Below are 18,510 nucleotides of genomic sequence, written 5' to 3'. Positions count from 1 at the left end.
TATTTTTCCCTCTATATAGTGCTTTAACTATAAATATTATAGTTTTATATAAACTGCTATATATCTTTATTTAACCTAGGCTAGTAGAATCTTCTGCTAAGTAGGAACTTAAGCATATTTCTACCTAGGTAGCTAGTTAGTATTAAGTTATAGGTATCTTAGATAATCTTTATATATAGCAGCTTATATTAGGAAATCTAAATTCTCTCTCTCTAATAGAGTTAGTATCCTTTATTAATAGAGTATTCTAATAGAGTAATTAGTAACCCCTACTATAATAGAAGGTGCCTATTATCTTTCTAAACTACCTCTCTTATTAGCTAGTACTAGTTATACTTTTATAATCCTTTAGTCTATAGTTCTTATAGGTTAATTGCAGTAAAGGGGTTCTTAATATTAGGATTATAGCTAGCAGTAGGGTCTTCTAATTAATCTATATTGCCTTTCTTTATAAAACTAGCCTTTACTATTATAAGAGCTTTAATGTGTAAGTATATAGCTCTCTTCTTTCCCTTAACTAACTAAAATAGCTATAACTTATATCCTTAGAGTCTCTTATTATTAAGTCCTACTAGTATATCCTATTTCTATTATAAAAGTATATCTAGAACTACTACTTATTTGCTAGAATAATACTAAATAATAAAGTTATACTATAATAGAATCTTAGCCTACCTAGCTTATCTCTTACTAAGCTATTACTTCTTTATAAAGTACTAAAGATTAAGGTAGTCTATAAGAATCTTAAATAAAGTAATACTATATAGTTTAGGGTTCTAATGCTCTAAGTAGTAGATAATAGTAAGTAACTTCTTATTATAAATAGGGTAGTTATATTTAGTAGGGGTATTCTTTTTAGAGAAGAAGGCAATTAGGCATAAAAGTTCCTAGTTATCTTTCTATAATAGTAAACCTCTAATAATATAGCCTAAAGAGTCTATCTCTACTACTATCTCTTAGTTAGAATCCTATTATGCTAATAGGGGGGCACTAATTAGTAGTAACTTAAGCTTATTAAAAGAAGCCTAGTAGGCAGGTAACTATATAAACTAGGCATCTTTCTTAGTTAATATAGTAAGTAGCATTATAATCTTTAAGAATATAGAGATAAATTAGTAATAATAGTTTATAAAACTAATAAATTATTATACTTCTCTTATAGTCTTAGGTTCTTTCTATAGCTAGATAGCTTAAACCTTCTTAGGGTCTACTTAGATTCCTTTACCTACTTTTATAATAAAGCCTAGGTACTTTATACTCTTAGTCTTAAATTTACACTTATTAATATCCACCTATAAGCTAGCATCCTAAAGTCTTTATAGCACTTACTTAACCTTCTATTAGTAGTTCTTTAGGGATCTATCTAAGTAGATTAAGATATTATTAATATAAGCTAAATAAAACTTATTAAGGTAATCCTATAGGGTTTAATTAATATACTATTAGAAGGTTATAGGGGCTTCTATTAACCTAAATAGCATAATAAGCCACTTAAAGAGTCTATAGCGGGTTTAAAAGGCAGTCTTCTATTTATCTTCTTCTTTAATGTAAATCTTATAAAAGGCAGTAATAACGTCTAACTTAGTAAGCTACTTAGCCTTTAATATAGCTTATAGGGTCTTATTAATTAGGAGTAGTAGGTATTAGTCCTTTTATGTAATTACGTTAAGTGCTTAATAGTCCACATAGAATTAGAGTCTCCTACCTAGTTTTTGCATAAAGAGTATAGGTATAAAGGCTACTAAGCTACTAGCTTAAATAAATCCTTTATCTAGAAGCTTAGTAAGGGTTTAGCAAAGAATAATAAGTTCTTCTCTTAATATCCTATATAGAGGCCTAAATAGTAGTTCTTTCTCTTTCCCCTTCTTATTAATCTATAAGGGGATTTAGTAGTTAATCCTAGGCTAATTTAGTAGTAGCTAGTCTGCTTTTTCTCTATTAAAGATAGGGAGGAATTTATAATAATACTTAGGAAGCTTCTTATAAGGGTCTATTTATTTCTTTAGGGTAAGAGCTATCTTAATGTCTTAAAGACTTACAGCAAAAACCTATAGCCTATCTTTCTTATCTTCTAGTTTTTATTATTAGGCTTATTATATAAGGCTAATAAAGATAGATACTATTATACCTTAAAGCTTATACTTTCTCTTTTTCTTAGGGTGCCTCTTCTAGACCTATAAGCTATCTAAGCCTATATAGAGTAGGCCTTTTATAGGGTAAATTATAATATCTTCTTAGTTTATCTAGGTTCTTCCTAATATTATATCTTCCTTCTAGCCTAGCATAATATAGAAGAAAGTATAGCTCTTCTAGTAGCTATTAATATTAATATCTATATATAAAATATATTAGATTGCTCTAGGGATAAGTCCTATTACCTATTTAAGTGTTTAGGGAGGAATAGCAATGCGTAGTAGCTAGAGTTTTTAGATAAGAGCCTCTCTAATTATACTATAGTTTAGGCATCTATAGTTAATAAGGGCAATTATATAGTATTTCCTATTAAGTTCTATATTAATATAAAAAGGCCTACTATCTATCTAATATTCCTACTCTTTCTAATCTTCTTTAGCTATTATCTGCTTCTAGTTATATCTTTTACTAGAAGCTACTCTTTTTCTAATTTCTTACTTATAGTCTCTTTATACTAGCTCTCTTAGTTACTATTTAGGTTTCTAGTAGTTCTTTCTTATAAGACTTTAGTCTTTAGTCTTAATTATTTTAGGCCTTAGGCATAGGTTCTTATTAGGTTAGTATAGCTATTAGTATAGTAATTATACTCTTAGCAGTTAAAACACTAAATTTCTAAGAGGTTTATATCTCTTTATGGTAACTTCTTACTAAGAGCCCTACTAGCCTTAGTTATTTCCCAGTCTATTTAGTCTATGTCTTTACTATAGGCTAATTTCCTGCCTTGCTTTAGGGGCAATACTATACCCTTCTGTAAACCTGTTAGCTTTTAGTAGCGGTTTTATAGGTAGTAGTTCTAGCTGTCTAAGCAAGAGCTAATAGTAAGAAGTAGTTTTGCATATTTATTAAAGGTAGTTAGTATTATAGTAATACTAATTAGTCTATTATAAAGCGTATAGTTAAGTGCTTCTTTAAGATAGTTAATTTATACTGTATCTTCCTAACTGCCCCCTCTACTATCTGCTAATTCTTTTTTAAATTTTAGGAAAAAGGTTATAAAGCTTTCTTCTAGGCGCTATTATAAGGCTTATAATTAGTTAAGTGCTTATCTCTTAGTATTAGGGTTGCTATAATAGCAGTTAAGGTAGTCTAGAAAGCAGTCTAGCAATTAGAAGCTATCTAGGCTACCTTGCTTAAAGTAAGCTATAGATATACTCTAAGTAGTACCTTCTAGTTAGGCATAGATATATAAGAATACTTCTTACTTATTGCAAAAGGTTAAGTAATCTGCTATTAGTTTAGCGCGTATTTCTAGGTACTAAGAATAGAAGGTCTTCCTAGTGCTATTAAACTTTAGTGGGTTAGGTAGGAATAATTTCTATTAGGCTATTATGCTATTTTAGGCTTATTTGTAAGAAATAATATTTAGCAGCAATATAATATTAAGTATAGGTGGTATAGAGTTTGCCCTTTAAGGCACTAGGTTAGTAATATTCTTAAGAGAGGTTACTAGAGCAAACTATAGCGCGTGTATTTAAGCTCTTATCTCTTTATAATTATTATTCCTTTTAGCGCAATTAGACTGTTATTTAGTTTATAAAGTCTTAATAGTTTATTAGAAAGCCTGCTAAGTTACTATAGCTTATTTAGATAATTATATTATTATCTGCATTAAGAGTTAAGAGGTCTAGCTAGGAGATCCCCCCTTTTAGCTATTTATCTCTATTATAGATTTTCTTCTTATAGGATATCTTATCCTATTATATAAAGCAAGGTCTTTATACTAGACGTCTTTATCCTATGATATTATCTTCTTATAGGATATTTTATCCTATTACGTAATATAAGGCCTTTATACTAAATGTCTTTATCCTGTAATTTTGTGTTCTTATTTAATTAGTATTAAGCAATTAAGCTTTCTTAGTAGAAAGGAGCTTTAGATAATGTAATAGTCTAAGCAAGTATATTAATAACTAGCTAGAATAACTAGAATAAGTATCTAAAGCTAAGGAGAAAAGGAAAAGAAGAGCAAGAAGGAAAGAGCTTGCAAAGCTCTTATAGCCTTATGAGCTTGCTTCTGCTAATCTCGCTTATTGCTGGGGGTTACTAACAACAAGGCTAGGGACAAAGGCGAGAGTGCAAGCCGAGCCACCATCGGGCTCAGCCCGTTACATAAGGTAGATAGTAATAGTAATAGTAGTAAAGCTAGAACTAATAGAACTAAAAGTAAATACTAGTAGGTAATACCTTTAGCTTAGCTATAGTAACTAGTAAAGCGCTAGAGTAAAAAGCGCTATAGATAGTTAATAAGGTAATACTAGACCTAATATAGCAGCTAGTAAAGTAGGAAATAGAAAGGCTAATAAAGGTTAAGGTAGGTATAAGCAGAGCATTGCTTGTATTGTATTTATTGTATTTTTTGGGGGTTGCTTATATTTTGTATTATATTTATTTTGTATTGTATTGTATTTGTATTTTTTACCTACTCTATGTATTGTATTGTATTTTGTATTGTATTAAATACAATACAATACAAAAATATAATACAAAAATACATTGTATTTTAATTAGAAAAAAGAAATACTAAAAAAATCCCTAGAAATTCTATTTAGCTATAATAGTAGCTAAAAAATAGCTAATAAATTAGTAATAGGGCTAGAAATAGCTATATTAGCTATAATTAGCTTCTAAAAACCTACTTTAAATTAGGCTATATTTTTGCATTACATGGAAATTAAACTTAGAACCTTAAGAAATTACTATTAATAGTAACTGCCTATAAATACAAAAATACAATGTATTTAAATACAATACAATGTATTTTTTGCCTAGCCTATGTATTGTATTTTGTATTGTATTGTATTTAAATACAATACATCTAAGATCCTATGTATTGTATTTTGTATTGTATTTAAATACAATACAATACAAATACAATACAAAAATACATTTTGTATTGTATTTTTTGGCAATGCTCTGGGTATAAGTATATAGAGGCAAATTATACTAGCTATACCTAGGTAGTATCTTAGAACTAGCTTTAACTCTAACCTCTATAGATAAGAGAATTAAGAAATAAGTTATAAGAATAAGTATAAGAATAAGTATAAGACTGCTCTAGCCTAAGATAGCTTCTAGGATAAATAGACTATAGCAAGTAAGAAAATTAGCCTTAAGTAATAGAAATATTTAGCATATATTAATATCTAAGTATAGCTTAAAGAACTAATAGGGGCTAATATATAGTTTTAAGGTGTTTAGAAGCAGGCTATTTAGGCTATTATGCGTAGTACTAACCCTATAGTTATTATTATAGGAATAGGCGCTAGGAAGAGCCTCTATTTTATACTACTAGCTAGCTGTGCACTTAGAGGTACTACTATTATAGTTATGCTGCTTACCTCTCTATAGGATAATTTACAGAGCAGGTGTAAGGAAAGTAGTATACTAAGTATTATTTAGACTAGTTAGCAACCCTATAATATAGCTGCTATTATTTTTATAACTTCTAAGGTAGCTTTTAGCAAGACTTTTACTAGGTTATTAATAAGGCTTATAGCATTATACTAGCTTAATAGGATTATTATTAATAAGTACTATATTTCTAGCTAATACTATAGACACTAGGTAACCTTACCCTATATATCATTTAGATAGTATATCTTACTATAACTCTACCTTCTTAAGATAAGGCTAAGTTTTTTTATCTTATATATATTATGTGGGCGGAATTGCTCACACTTGGGGCCTAATAAGGGGATAGGAAAAAGGGACTTAGCGTTTTTATTTGATCTTGTAGCTAGCACACAGATAAAAGGGAGGTTTTTTCCCCCCTTAGCCAGACAATTTTTCGAATTAATAGACTTAACCGCGATTTTCTTAACTAGAGCTATTTACTTAATGCATTTAACGCTTGTTTACTAAATCCCTTGTTAACTAAGAGCACCTTTCTTTGCTACAGGCTATACCTTACAGAGGTACACCACCAAATAATACTGCTAAAGTCTTCTAAGAAGACTAAAGCAATTAAAGATTAAATATTATTTAATCTAGGCAATTAGAAGGATTCTAACTATTTAGACTAAAAGGAAGTAATAATCTAGACTAAATTGCTAACAAGCTGCGTGTAAGTGCGGTATTTCGCGGGTCACTCTAAGCTCTTAGGTGTGTTTGTTTTGGGCTAACAAAATATTAATAAGAGAGTAGTTATAAAGTTCTAGTCTAAAACTACACGTAAAAATATAAGGTACTAAGTTCTAGAACTAGACTTACCTTTGCTAGTATATAATGCACTAGGCTAAGTAAGGGAAGATAGTCTTAAGATAGCCCTAGTAGAACTTATAGAGCGGAAAATTAAGTAGTATATAGAGCTAGTAAAGATAGCTATATACTGCGGCATAATTAATATAGCTAAGAGGCTAGCTGCTAGGCTAGGCTATTTCTTATACTATTATAACGTTAGGACTATCTCTAAGAAGCTATAGCTGCTAGAGAACTAGATAAAGGGGTAAGGCCTAGAATATAGCTAGGTGTTACAGCAAGTTATAATAGCCTTAAATGCGCTAGGGCTTAGCATTAATATAAGTAATATTTGCGTTATTTTTTATATTAGCTAGCTGTAAAAACTTAAAGACTATAGATAAGAAAGTAGTAGAGCAGGTAGAGATAGGTTGCTAAGTAAGGCAATTATTATTTGCTAACGCAATAATAACTATAACTTAGCTAGGCGTAAAGATAGTTAAGCTGCTAGGTTGCCTAGAAATAGTCTAGAGCTAAATAAGACTCTTAAGGAGTTAGGCCTAGCTTCTACTAGCTACTAGAAAGGCAGATAGTTTTCTAATATAGATAAGTATATTAGTAGTTAATAGTGCTAGCGGAAGATTCTAGATATAGTTATAGATAGCTGCTATAATAGGGCGGGCTATAAACATAATAAAGAGCGCTATAATATATATAATAGATAGATAGCCTATAGACTTATAGATAAGAAGGAAGATATAGCTATAGGTGTAGAATCTAAAGTACTTACCGCATAGAATAGCACTTAGCTGTACAAGCATATGCTATAATTAGTTTAACCTTGCTTGGGTCTCTATAGGTAGCACTCTAGCCCCTATTAGATTAGAACGTTTGTAGCTCTTTGCTATTTTATACAAGGCAAGCACCGTTCTTATATCTAGCTACACACCTACAGCACTTCTTATGCTTTGCTATTTACGCTGCAAGCTAAACTATGCTCTAAAATGCATGTTTAACTAGCTATAATATAAAGTCTTAACTAAACGGCCACCATTGTGCAGCTACATCCCGTGCCCCCTTTATAATAGATCGAGATGCAATACCTGTAGCACGAGCTGTGTTTACCACTAGCCCGCTAATCACTTGAGCAACATTGACAAGATGGCCGCCAGGGACAGTTACGCATTTCGACATCGTGCCGAGAGCCCACGAAATGTCAGTAACTGCCTCATTGATTGCCCATTTCAGGGGGAAGGATTCTCGAGTCCTGGGTGGACGGACATCGCATGTGCAGCCAGGAAATTGACCCGGCCCTGTTCGTTTTCCTTTGACGTCTTCCATTGTCAATTTATGGTCCTCATGTCCCCTTACTCTAACGCTCTCTCGGCTGAGCCTCGCTAGGATAACCTCTTGTTCTTCCTTGGGGGTGTCATGCCACCAGTTCTGCACAACTTTAAACATGTAGTCTTGGATTTTCGACTTCTTCTTTGGGAAGGCGGGGTGGTGAAGAATTGACAGAATGTCGTTAATCGCTTTATCTTCGTTGGCCGTTGGGTTATCCCAACATTTGACAACCTGTTGCGTCGTCCAATTAGTTGTAACGGTGGCAATTAATCCCGCTGGGGGATTCAACACGTTGCTAAAATGGTCCTTGGACAGGTCGGAGTGGCTCGGGTCTGACGCTGTAGATCCGTCCTCGTATATTTCAGCCGAGCAGGATTGCGCTGCCTCTTCGTCGACCTTGACCTTGGCGGCTTTCAGTGCATTCCGCAGCTCTTTGATGGAAGACTGGATAACGACTCCAAGAAATTGGAAGACAAATTTATTGGTATAGTCGCTCATCTGCGACCCTGTATTATTCGCAGATGAGAAGCCTTTTGCTTCCCCATTTTCTCTCAGCCATTTTTTCATCCGATCATGAATAAAGAAGATCGGTTCAATAGCTTGCCACAGGACACTTGCATCCATGAAACCATCTTCCTGTTCGGCACAAGGTTCTGGCGTAGGCGAAGGACTATTTTTGGCGCTTCGGAAGATCATATTTACTGCCTCTAATTGCTCCATAACGGCTGTATTTTCGGCGGAAAAATTTTGCAAGGTTGAAATGCCTGTCTTGATCGCTTGAAACAACTGATCAAAGGCCATGGCGCCATAGTCCAGGTTATCCTCCAGTTCTCCAAGCGAGCCTTTCGACTGTAGTATCGCCATGTCATCTGCTTCCCCAAGCAAACTGTGAAAAATGTCCAGCATGCCAAAAGTGCCTGTTACGAGCGGCGATACATGTCGACCCCTCCTAAGACGTGATGGAATTCGCACCTTGCACATATCGCCGACAAATGCAAAAACGTCCGTCTCGCCCATTTCATGAAAGCACAGTTCGATAAAGTTGCTGTGCGCAGCAAAGTCTTCCAGCGTATGGAGGGCAGCGCCGAGGTGAATAAATGCTTCCTTTCGAGCGTTGTGGTCTCCCTCTCGACCCTTGCGGCCCATGTCAATGCATTTCTTGAGTTGGCGTCGAACATAGTCCGCTGAGGTATCCCAGCCGTGCCCAGAATGAGCAATATAGTTCTTCATGCCCGTCTTCGGGTCGAACTCTAGCTCTCTCGGGTTGACGGGCCCCCTCAAACGGTCGTCGACGGACCTAGCATTGTTGTCGTATCCACGGGGGTTATCAATGTGCTCAACATGAGTATAACAGCCGAGGCGCTCTCTGGTAACTTCAAATTCGTCCGTCGCAAAGCCAAACTCCAGCATGGCCAAGACGGAGACAATAGCTCGTAGTATTGGCTCTGGCACATTTTCGAGGCATGTAGTATCGACCACCTGGGAGAAGTCTCGAAGCCAATTACCAAAATAAATTTGGCGTCTCTGAAGCTGTGTAAAACACTCGTGAGTTATGAAGCTGACAGGCAAGAAGCGAAGGACCTCAACAATGTCACCATGGCGCCACACGTACTCCTTGAACGGACTGCCATCCGGTACCTCACCGGCTCCAAACGCAGAGGCAGTACTTGCGGCAGCGAGGAATAAAAGCAGAAAACACACGAACTTATCCGACATTGCCATCTCGCCACCCAGTCAGCAAAGGCGGCGTCGAATCTCGACGAGTGTTCGGTAAGACCAGTGTACCCAACCTGGCGGGAAGGAAATGGATGCATACGGTGCGTCATTCTGTCGGGAACCAGGAAGAGATTCGGCCGGAAGAAAAGCTCCATGTCCTGTCCTCTCAAGCTTTGGCACGTGGGGCGGTAGCAAGGTCTGTAAATTGACATGGACTGCATCCGCTTCAACTTACCACACGGGCCACATGCTGCTCCGCAAAATTACACGCTGAGATGCATCGATGTCCATCTAGATATTGATTACCCACAATACATCGACAACTTTTCCGTCCTTGACATCACAGTACTATCATAGATTTCCAGCCATAACAATATGGCTACTTGGCTGGGATGACGTACATGGCTGACTTGGGAGTCACTTTACAGCAAAAGGTTCATATATATAAGATGTCGGCACGATTTCCTATCATACACGTGGCACGAAAACACGAAAACTTTACCGATCTTTTGTTTTTGTACCAACGTGAAAAGCCCATTAATCAACAACTTGCTGCGTGCAATTTCACAACCCCAAGCCGAAACCATGTCTGCGTCTAGGAATCCTGATGCCATGACATCCGCGCAGGGTGAATTTCGAAGCCGAGTACCGCCAGCCGAGCCGTTGACTACTAAAGGCGTAAGTCGCACTTCAGTTCTTCATGATTTCTAAACTCACGGGCAGATTTACTCACACATGGTCGGAATGTAGCACGCCCCTGGTGTTAAAACCGGCAATGACAACATTCCCGAGTTTCACGCCCAAACCTTTCCCCCAGGATCTGCACCATCAGAGTCTACATACAATCCGCAGCCGACTGAAGATGTGTCCATTGCAGGCCTTGGACACAACGCGAGTATCCCAGCCGACAATACGATGCCAGGAGCAACATCAGCAGACGTCCATCAGGGCTATGGGCACCCAGGACAAGGTATGACTAGCCAAGAGTTACATGGCGGCAAGAGGAAAAAGGAGGGCGGCGAGAAACCCTCCGGGTCTACCTTGGAAGATTCTGTAGGCTCTCGGAAGCTAGACATCGGCCACGAGAATCGTGGTAAAGCATCGACGGAATACCCTGTTGCAGAGAATAGGGAGCCGGTATCGGCAGAAACAGTTGCTAGTGAACGAAAATAAGCGTCCCGTCACACATTCCTCGTCTTGTATCAATATACTATGGAGAGCAGAGGCAGTTAGTCTAGGAATTCTTGTTCAATTACTAGAATGCAAAGTTCATCAAATTATCAACATCGTGACGGCCATGCAAATAGCTCATTGATCGTACTGTACGTCATTTGATATCACGCAGATAAGTACATTCATGGTGGTTAAGGCTGGTGCTTGTCAGCACCAGATTGGCTCTCGGCAAAGAACATCGTGTTTTGGGCGACGGTTGCAAGAAACAACACTACAAAACCGAGACCGTAATGCTCACTAGTAACGTCGTGCGAGTAGATGGACAGTAATATGCCTTTTGGTTGCATGAAACTAATATCAATCAGGTTCCGTTTGCCCGTAAAACGACTCGACTGTGCCTACGGAGTGTCACTTCCGTGGACTTCCGTGGAATCCCTGTCAGTAGTGGCGGCCATCTGCACACCGCGGAGGCTTGGTTCGACTTATTCATTTACTGAGACGGTCTGTGAGATTACAAATGTTCTCAGATGTTTGATTTGAATTGACTTCTACCAGAAACTGACTGTTAATTATTAACTACGGATTGTGGTGGCACATCTGCTCCAACATGCAACCGTGCCGGTTCTTCTCCGAATCACTCCTCGAGACGAATAAATAAGAAGCTGAGAGAAGGTTGCCAGTCATTTTTGTACCACACACTAAACAACGGAATGACTTCTTCTAATCATCTCACTTGCCTTGTGCGCGATCGCGGCAATGGGTGCGGTAGGATGACCACTGATCTGCTCTGGGAAGATGCTAGCATCAACAATTCGTAACCCGTCAACTCCGTGCACAAGACACTCAAGGTCAACAACACTATTTGATGATGTCTGACCCATTCGAGCAGAACCGACCGGATGGTACAGAGTAAAGGCCCGCTCAACCAGATAGCGACTAAGTTGCTCATCGGTGATCGCATCAACATCACTGCAAGAATACGGCCACCAATATGAAGACGTGTCATCATTGGTTGGGACAGGGTCCAAATACTTCTGGAACGCGGGACTGCGCATTATCTTGAGACAAAGTCGAAGCCCAGCTAGCAAGACTTTTCTGTCATTGTCGTCGTCGTCGGTGAGATACCTTGGATCAATGATGGCTATTTTCGAGCTGGTCAGTAAAGCACTACTGCAACCGTTGGCAAAACCATTACTCACGGTGATCAAAGACATCTACGCTCTTGAGACTAATTGTACCACTGCTCTGTGGCCGTAGGCCGATTGGAGCGAGACTAAAGACATTGGCATCGTCTAAAGGTCGTTCCTCTCCATGATGGATGAAAGCAATCGGCGCACCAATGATCTCCAGGTCTGGGGCTTGGTCACCAGAAGTGTAGTTTTTGGGGATTACACCAGCCGATCCTGGAAACTTGTGGTCAAAAGTTCGGACAAATGCTGCGGCCTCGCCAACGTTACTGGTCAGTGGCCCAGTTCCAAACAGTAGCCATTGCACCAGGGCTGGTATGGCCTTGACATCGCTTGCGAGATAGTCAAGAGTCGAACCTGTCTTGGCCTTGCAAAGGACACCATTGCTGCAAAGGTGGTCCTTTAGCTGCTTTCCCACGTTATCGTTCGTAATCACCGGAGCAATTGAATGCTTTTTCAATTCTTGCTCTGGCCCGATGCCACTCAAGAGAAGCGTCTGGGGAGTGTTGACGGCTCCGGCGGAGAGAATTACTTCCTTTTTGGCATGAACCTGATATCGCTCACCACCTTGGGTTGTCTGAAACTCAACGCCGATGGCTGTTGGTTTCTTGTTGTTGATTCGGTCAAACAAGACTTTGGTAACATAAGCGCCGCAAGCGACATACAAATTAGGCCGGTTCATAACCTTTGGGGGGAGGAACGCCGTGGCAAGCGAAGAACGTTGGCCCTTGCTGTCAATAAAGGTTTGGAATCTTGTCACTCCAAGACTGCCAGTAGCAGTATTGATATCGCTATTTGGAGGGATGCCAACATCATCGCACGCCGGCAGGAAGCCATCCTCGACAATCTGCGACAACCAAGAGTAACCTGTCTGCCACTGGCCGGCGTTTCCACGGTTCGCCGCCTCGATGGCTGGGCGAGCTGAGTTCGGCGTGAACTTCTCCATGCATCGCAGGTGTGGCGCGAGATCTTCATATCCCCAACCCGTGCAGCCATGAACCGAAACCCACTCATCAAAATCGGAAGCCGAGCAGTGATGATACATCATGGCATTCATTGAAGAAGACCCACCGATGATTCGGCCTCGAGGCCAGTACATCCGACGAGAGGCTACAGCTGGCTGTTCTACGGTATAGTAGTCCCAGTCATGGTCGCTGTGGAACAGCTTCGAAAACATGAGCGGGATTTTGGTCTCCAACACCTTGGTGTTATCTCCGCCAGCCTCAAGAACTAGCACAGACGCGCCTTCATCTTCTGAAAGCTTGCTTGCAAGGACGCAACCAGCGGCGCCAGCTCCGACAATCACTATATGGCGTCAGGACGCAAGGCTCTTGATGACCCGACTCAACCCCAATCCTGAGCGTTTGCATTGGACGTACCATAGTCATAGCTTGGGAGAGCTCTCTCGGCTGCGGCGGCGGTGACGGGAGGGCCTGATTTCAATTGAGCTGCAGCATAGTGCAATGGATTGTGCAGCGGATTCGCGTGACGTCGACCCATATCACCGAAGTATATGGTTTTGCTCAGCAAAACTCGGTAAGAATCTCTGCTGAAACGCGCACAAAGGTGATACCAGTCTACTTCAGAAGCACGGTCTTTGACTCTTTATACGATCGAAAGCTCCCCGAGCAATTCCCCACACTTGCCGAGGGTGGAGTTCCCCTGACCAGACATTCGATCCACCCCCGCACGAGATGGTCAGCCTTGGTGTTTGATCCCGAGGCATTCTCATGATACAAATGGGGCCGCAAGAACTGTGCATGTACGCAGTACGTCACAAATTTATTTCAAGATTACGAAGTGATGTATTTTGAGAAGCCGATAATAACACGATGAATTGTAGTTGGTTAAATAGCATCTAACCGGCTGTTGTGTTGGGATATGTCGATAACCATGGCCGAAAACAGCTGTCACGTGCATCATTCCACAAACGGAGAGCGGATTAACTGCAACTGTCCGACATTGGGTATTTCCAAGGCAAACAAAATTTCTGAGTTTCGAGACTTCGTGGAGAAAAAGGCTGTGACTTCGTCAGCTGCAAATGAAAGGACGGGATGAAAAGTTGCAGTGTGCATACTATTTTCCAACGAGTGAAGAGTGAGCGTTGTCTTCGTGGTACGTCGAAAAAGACCAGACTGCTCTTGGGTGCATGCTCTTTTGGTCACTCCTCAATCCCATCCCGTCCTGGAACTCTAGTTGTCCAATGGGCGCCGGCTTCATCCAGCGTGATTGGCGGCGAAGGACCAATACAACAACATCATCTGGAGAGGGACAGCCAGCTGCATTGGCCATGTTTGCCATTACTTATTATGTGCTGGGTTTGGTTTCGTCAATCCGCTCGAACTTACGTTTACGCGATGTTGACGGGTTTGGTTTGGTTGACATTACAGATTGATGTGTGAAAGCAACCATTAGGACTCGCGAGGCAGATTGGGCATGCGTCCGATGGGGTTGACACCTATGCATAATTAATAAAGACCTGAGTTAGCAGTAGACTAGCAAAGTGACTCCCGAATGTTGTTCAATAGGCATGGTTAGATGATGAGAAGGCAATGAGACGCCCTTTGGGTGTTGAAGATCAATTATTTGGAAATGAGGCGTCGCAAGCCAGTGAGTGTTGGTTTGAAGAGGGCACCCAGAGTGTTCCGCAGTTGCAAGGGTCATTATCGTTGGCTGCGAAATCTTATATGATCGTAGAGGGCGCAGGCGGCTCAGTGTCATGGGACCAAGTTCTGTGATTTCACGCATACTCGATACGCTCTTGCACGATAAACGGATTAGGCATTGCTTAGAAAATTGCATGTAACCATCGCGGGCCATAAGACAGGTGGTGCAACCGGCCCATTCAGGTCGCAACTAGCCGAAACGGTGTCTGGTGGACAGAAGTGGGACCAATGATAATTTTAAGGATCAAGGTGTGAATCAGGTAGCACATGAGCCTTGTCAAAATTGCACCACAAGCCAGGTCAGGGTGTCTTCGCGATGCGACCAAGACACGGGGCCGTCCAGCCCCATTATTGACGGGAAACGGAGCTGGACAGGAAAACAGCCACAAGAACCAGAAGAAAAGGAAGGAGAAGAAGAGATGGTAGGAACATCCACGTGAGATCGGGCTGGCTCACCAAATCTCGGCTGGACAACACGCGATTGAGGCTTGCACGGTCTGGGACGACTTGGAACTGCCCAAATACACGTAGGTGTGATACCCTGCATGTTGTCGTTGGCTCACAGTAGCCTTATCTGGGCCGAGACCCGGTTGGTTTAGTTACATCGCGATTGACCCGTCTCCATGCAACGCGCTGTGAGCAAATGGTTGAAGTCCTTGATAGGTGAGGGTGGTTGATTCTGGGCACTGTTGTTGCAGATATTTCGTCGCAGCCGCCAATAGTCTGGAATTAGATTTCGTGAGGCTTTCCCCAAGAATCTGTAACCAACCCGCACCAGAACGCTAGAGACATCAGAAAGCCACCAGGTCCACGGCGGGAATGAATGGAGACTGGGCTTGGCTCGCCAAGATGCGTGAAAGTTTCCGATGAAGACGTCGCGTTTGGGCGCCAAGCGAAAGCGCCACAGCTGGAAACAAAGACTGGAGATAACGAGACCAATTGTTTTGGAGTGTCGGTTCTTGCCGTGATCACCCTGGGGTTTACTATGTTGTCCTCTCTCGTCTTGGGGTTCATCAACCTGGGCAAGCTTGGCGGAGAGCGCCATACCAAGACACCAAGACACCAAGACTTCGAACACGATCGCACCTCCACAAAATCTCTTCGTGAAACGGCTGTCAAAAGTCTTGGGAGTTTGGACGATTCCACTGGTACCACACATTCACAGACGGGATCCTGGCAAGGTGGATACAACGTCTTTGCTTGGCCTGCTGCGATCGTTATGCGCCATGGACGGCATGGAGGTCTGCAAACCACCCTCATATTGACTGTTTCCCATGTCTCTTCAATACCACCACAACCCAGATGAGAAGAACATCCAAGGTTGGAGATGCGGAAAGGCACCACAACCAACAATGGGTTACCTGTTATTGGCGCACTTGTCTTCCCGTCACGGCCGCCACCATCAAACACGAGCCAACAGGACTGTCCAGACCACAAGTTATTATCGGTGTTCTGCACCGGTGTAACCTGCCTCGTGAGCAACCTTCGGTGGAATGTAACCATCCCAGGTGCAAAGAACAAGGATCTAGAGGCGGGGAGCCAGGGTCAGGAGCGGGGGAGGGTAGCAAAAAGAGTTTTCGAAGGGTTCCAAATGGCCACAAGAGCGATCTGGCACGCCTTTGGAATGGCTCCAAAACAGTCCAAATGTTAGCCCCCACCGGCTTCGCATCAACCAGTCTCAGCCCGTCCCGGGGAGCTCCATGTCTGTTGGCTCACCAATTCCAAGCTGAGGGCAACGTTATCGAGCTTGTCAGCTCACGTGGTGCTACAAAAGCTCCGGTGCCATTTCAACTAGTTGTCAGCTTTTGGTGTGATTTTGGAGGGCATTGGTGCCGGCGCTACAACCACGTCAGGATAGATCAACCTTCACCCCTGGCAAGGGTCTGGTCTGTCTGTCTCAATGCTTCTTAAGAGCTCTGCTTCCCCCCAGGTCTGTGCTTTCCTTGATGGATTGATCTACACTTCAGAGTTCAGTCTGTAGTAGTGGCCTCAAAGTCCTCTCATTTGGTACGCCCAGCCAGGACGGCATCGACAACAATGTCTACAGACAAGAATCCAACCGACACAACTGTGCCGGCCAACGAGCCGCCTGCCGACCATGTGGCCGACTATGACGCCGCCGGCGCTGACAGAGACGCCGATTTGAATCTCCCAGCTGGATGGAAGTACAAGCGGGCCCGAATCTTTGGTATCAACTTGCCCTGGTATGCCTCGCCTCAGACTCAACTCGTCATGGTGTCATTTGTCTGTTTCCTCTGCCCTGGCATGTTCAATGCTCTTGGTGGTATGGGTGGCGGTGGTAAAACCGATGCAACACTGGCCGATAACATGGTAAGCCTAACCTAGACGCATTCGTAAAACAACTTTGTTTTTGATGTCATCTAATGTTGGCCGGAATCACTAGAACACCGCGCTCTACAGTGCATTTGCAGTTTTTGGTTTCTTTGGTGGTACCTTTATCAACAAGCTTGGTGTCAAATATACCCTCGCATTCGGAGGCATTGGATACTGTGTCTACGCCGCTAGTTTGCTTGCCTCCGTCCACGCCGACGTAGCTGGCTTCAACCTTTTTGCTGGAGTTTTTCTCGGTATCTGCGCCGGTCTTCTTTGGACTGCACAAGGTACCATCATGATCTCTTACCCACATGAGCATGAAAAGGGCCATTACTTCGCCTGGTTCTGGGGTATTTTCAACATGGGTGCCGTCATTGGCAGTTTGGTAAGTCTTCAGAAGATTCTTCAGCGATGAAGCACGACTAAGACCGTCTCACTAGATTCCCCTTGGCGAGAACATTAATGTAAAGGGCAACAAGACAGTTACTGATGGCACTTACATCGGTTTCATCGTTCTCATGTTCTGCGGTGCTGTGCTTGCTCTTCTGCTTTGCAACGCTGGTGATATTGTTCGAAAGGATGGCAGCCGTGTTATTCTCAAGAAAAATCCTAGCTGGCAGAGTGAGTTGCTTGGTCTCTGGGAAACCCTTCGCTTTGAACCCTTTGTTGTTCTCCTATTTCCCATGTTCTTCACCTCCAACTGGTTCTATGTCTACCAGCAGAACGGCGTAAACGGAGCGCGATTCTCTACCCGCACTAAGGCATTAAACGGCCTTCTCTACTATCTTGCTCAGATTATTGCTGCTTGGATTACCGGTGTCCTTGTCGATGTCCAAGGTGTGCGCCGATCCGTTCGGGCCAAGGTCACCTGGGTTGTTCTATTCGTTTTCACCTTTGCACTGTGGGGCGGCGGTTATGCCTACCAGAAGGACTACACCCGTGAGTCCGTCAACACGGAATTGCACCCAGACTACGAGCCTACTGACTGGACTTCACCTGGATATGTCGGTCCCATGTTCTTGTATATCTTCTATGGCTTCTATGATGCTGTCTGGCAAGCATGCATTTACTGGTAAGTTTCTCGCCTTTGTGTTATCACCTTAACGGGCTAATGCAATACCAGGTACATGGGTGCTCTCTCCAACTCCGGCCGTCGTCTGGCCAACTATGTCGGCTTCTACAAGGGTATTCAGTCCGTTGGTGCTGCTGTCATGAACAATTTGGATGCTCGCAAGCTTTCATTCATGAAAGAATTCATTAGCAACTGGGTCCTTCTTGGAGCGTCTCTCATTATTGCTGCGCCAGCTATTTTCCTCAAGATTCCCGACCATGTTGATGTTGAGGACGATCTCAAGGACACAGACGAGACTGTTGAGGATGTTCTGCCTGCCGGCCACCCCGAAAAAGCGGTTGTTTGAGAATTTCACGTGTGCTGTCAGTCACCAGATGGAAAATCTCCCCGAGATTCTTGTCGAGGTTGTCGCATTATTTAGCAAACGGGATTGGGATCTCAAGGCCATTACAAGTTGTACTCTTTTGTAATGTAGAGGAGGCCGTAGTTTTTGTTCTATACAAGCCTATTTCTTCACCTTTGTTCTTGAAGCTGGTCTCTTACACTGTGCGCCTCTATTTGCTTCTTGTTCGAAAACGTTGCGAGGTAAAAGTTCGCCAACCTAGGCTGTTATTTGTGTAGAAGGCTTTGAACGTTGTTGTGACACATT

General features: G+C 41.9%; 5 protein-coding genes across 5 annotated transcripts; 2 read left to right on the top strand and 3 right to left on the bottom strand.

The window, feature by feature from the left end:
• Nucleotides 1-7,404: 7,404 nt before the first annotated feature.
• On the bottom strand, nucleotides 7,405-9,429 carry VFPPC_09246 (heterokaryon incompatibility Het-C; the record flags this gene model as incomplete). The annotated part of the gene is made up of 1 exon (XM_018287814.2): nucleotides 7,405-9,429. The coding sequence occupies one exon, from the start codon at nucleotides 9,427-9,429 to the stop codon at nucleotides 7,405-7,407; it is 2,025 nt and encodes a 674-aa protein (XP_018139104.2).
• Nucleotides 9,430-10,014: 585 nt separating this feature from the next.
• On the top strand, nucleotides 10,015-10,602 carry VFPPC_09247 (hypothetical protein; the record flags this gene model as incomplete). Its single annotated transcript, XM_018287815.1, has 2 exons — nucleotides 10,015-10,107; nucleotides 10,180-10,602. 2 exons carry the CDS (start codon nucleotides 10,015-10,017, stop codon nucleotides 10,600-10,602), a joined length of 516 nt encoding a protein of 171 aa, XP_018139105.1.
• A 698-nt stretch (nucleotides 10,603-11,300) lies between these two features.
• VFPPC_09248 (glucose dehydrogenase) lies at nucleotides 11,301-13,521 on the bottom strand (the record flags this gene model as incomplete). Its single annotated transcript, XM_022428649.1, has 4 exons — nucleotides 11,301-11,743; nucleotides 11,823-13,094; nucleotides 13,181-13,333; nucleotides 13,380-13,521. 4 exons carry the CDS (start codon nucleotides 13,519-13,521, stop codon nucleotides 11,301-11,303), a joined length of 2,010 nt encoding a protein of 669 aa, XP_022284132.1.
• Nucleotides 13,522-13,865: 344 nt separating this feature from the next.
• Nucleotides 13,866-14,090, bottom strand: VFPPC_18151 (hypothetical protein; the record flags this gene model as incomplete). Its single annotated transcript, XM_022429806.1, has 1 exon — nucleotides 13,866-14,090. One exon carries the CDS (start codon nucleotides 14,088-14,090, stop codon nucleotides 13,866-13,868), a length of 225 nt encoding a protein of 74 aa, XP_022285218.1.
• A 2,402-nt stretch (nucleotides 14,091-16,492) lies between these two features.
• On the top strand, nucleotides 16,493-18,207 carry VFPPC_09249 (membrane protein; the record flags this gene model as incomplete). The annotated part of the gene is made up of 4 exons (XM_018287817.1): nucleotides 16,493-16,786; nucleotides 16,860-17,174; nucleotides 17,230-17,861; nucleotides 17,913-18,207. The coding sequence occupies 4 exons, from the start codon at nucleotides 16,493-16,495 to the stop codon at nucleotides 18,205-18,207; spliced, it is 1,536 nt and encodes a 511-aa protein (XP_018139107.1).
• Nucleotides 18,208-18,510: the final 303 nt, after the last annotated feature.

The sequence above is a fragment of the Pochonia chlamydosporia genome, chromosome 7 (assembly GCF_001653235.2).
Source record: "Pochonia chlamydosporia 170 chromosome 7, whole genome shotgun sequence".
Classification (NCBI taxonomy): domain Eukaryota; kingdom Fungi; phylum Ascomycota; class Sordariomycetes; order Hypocreales; family Clavicipitaceae; genus Pochonia; species Pochonia chlamydosporia.
This window is presented reverse-complemented; position numbering and strand designations above follow the sequence as displayed.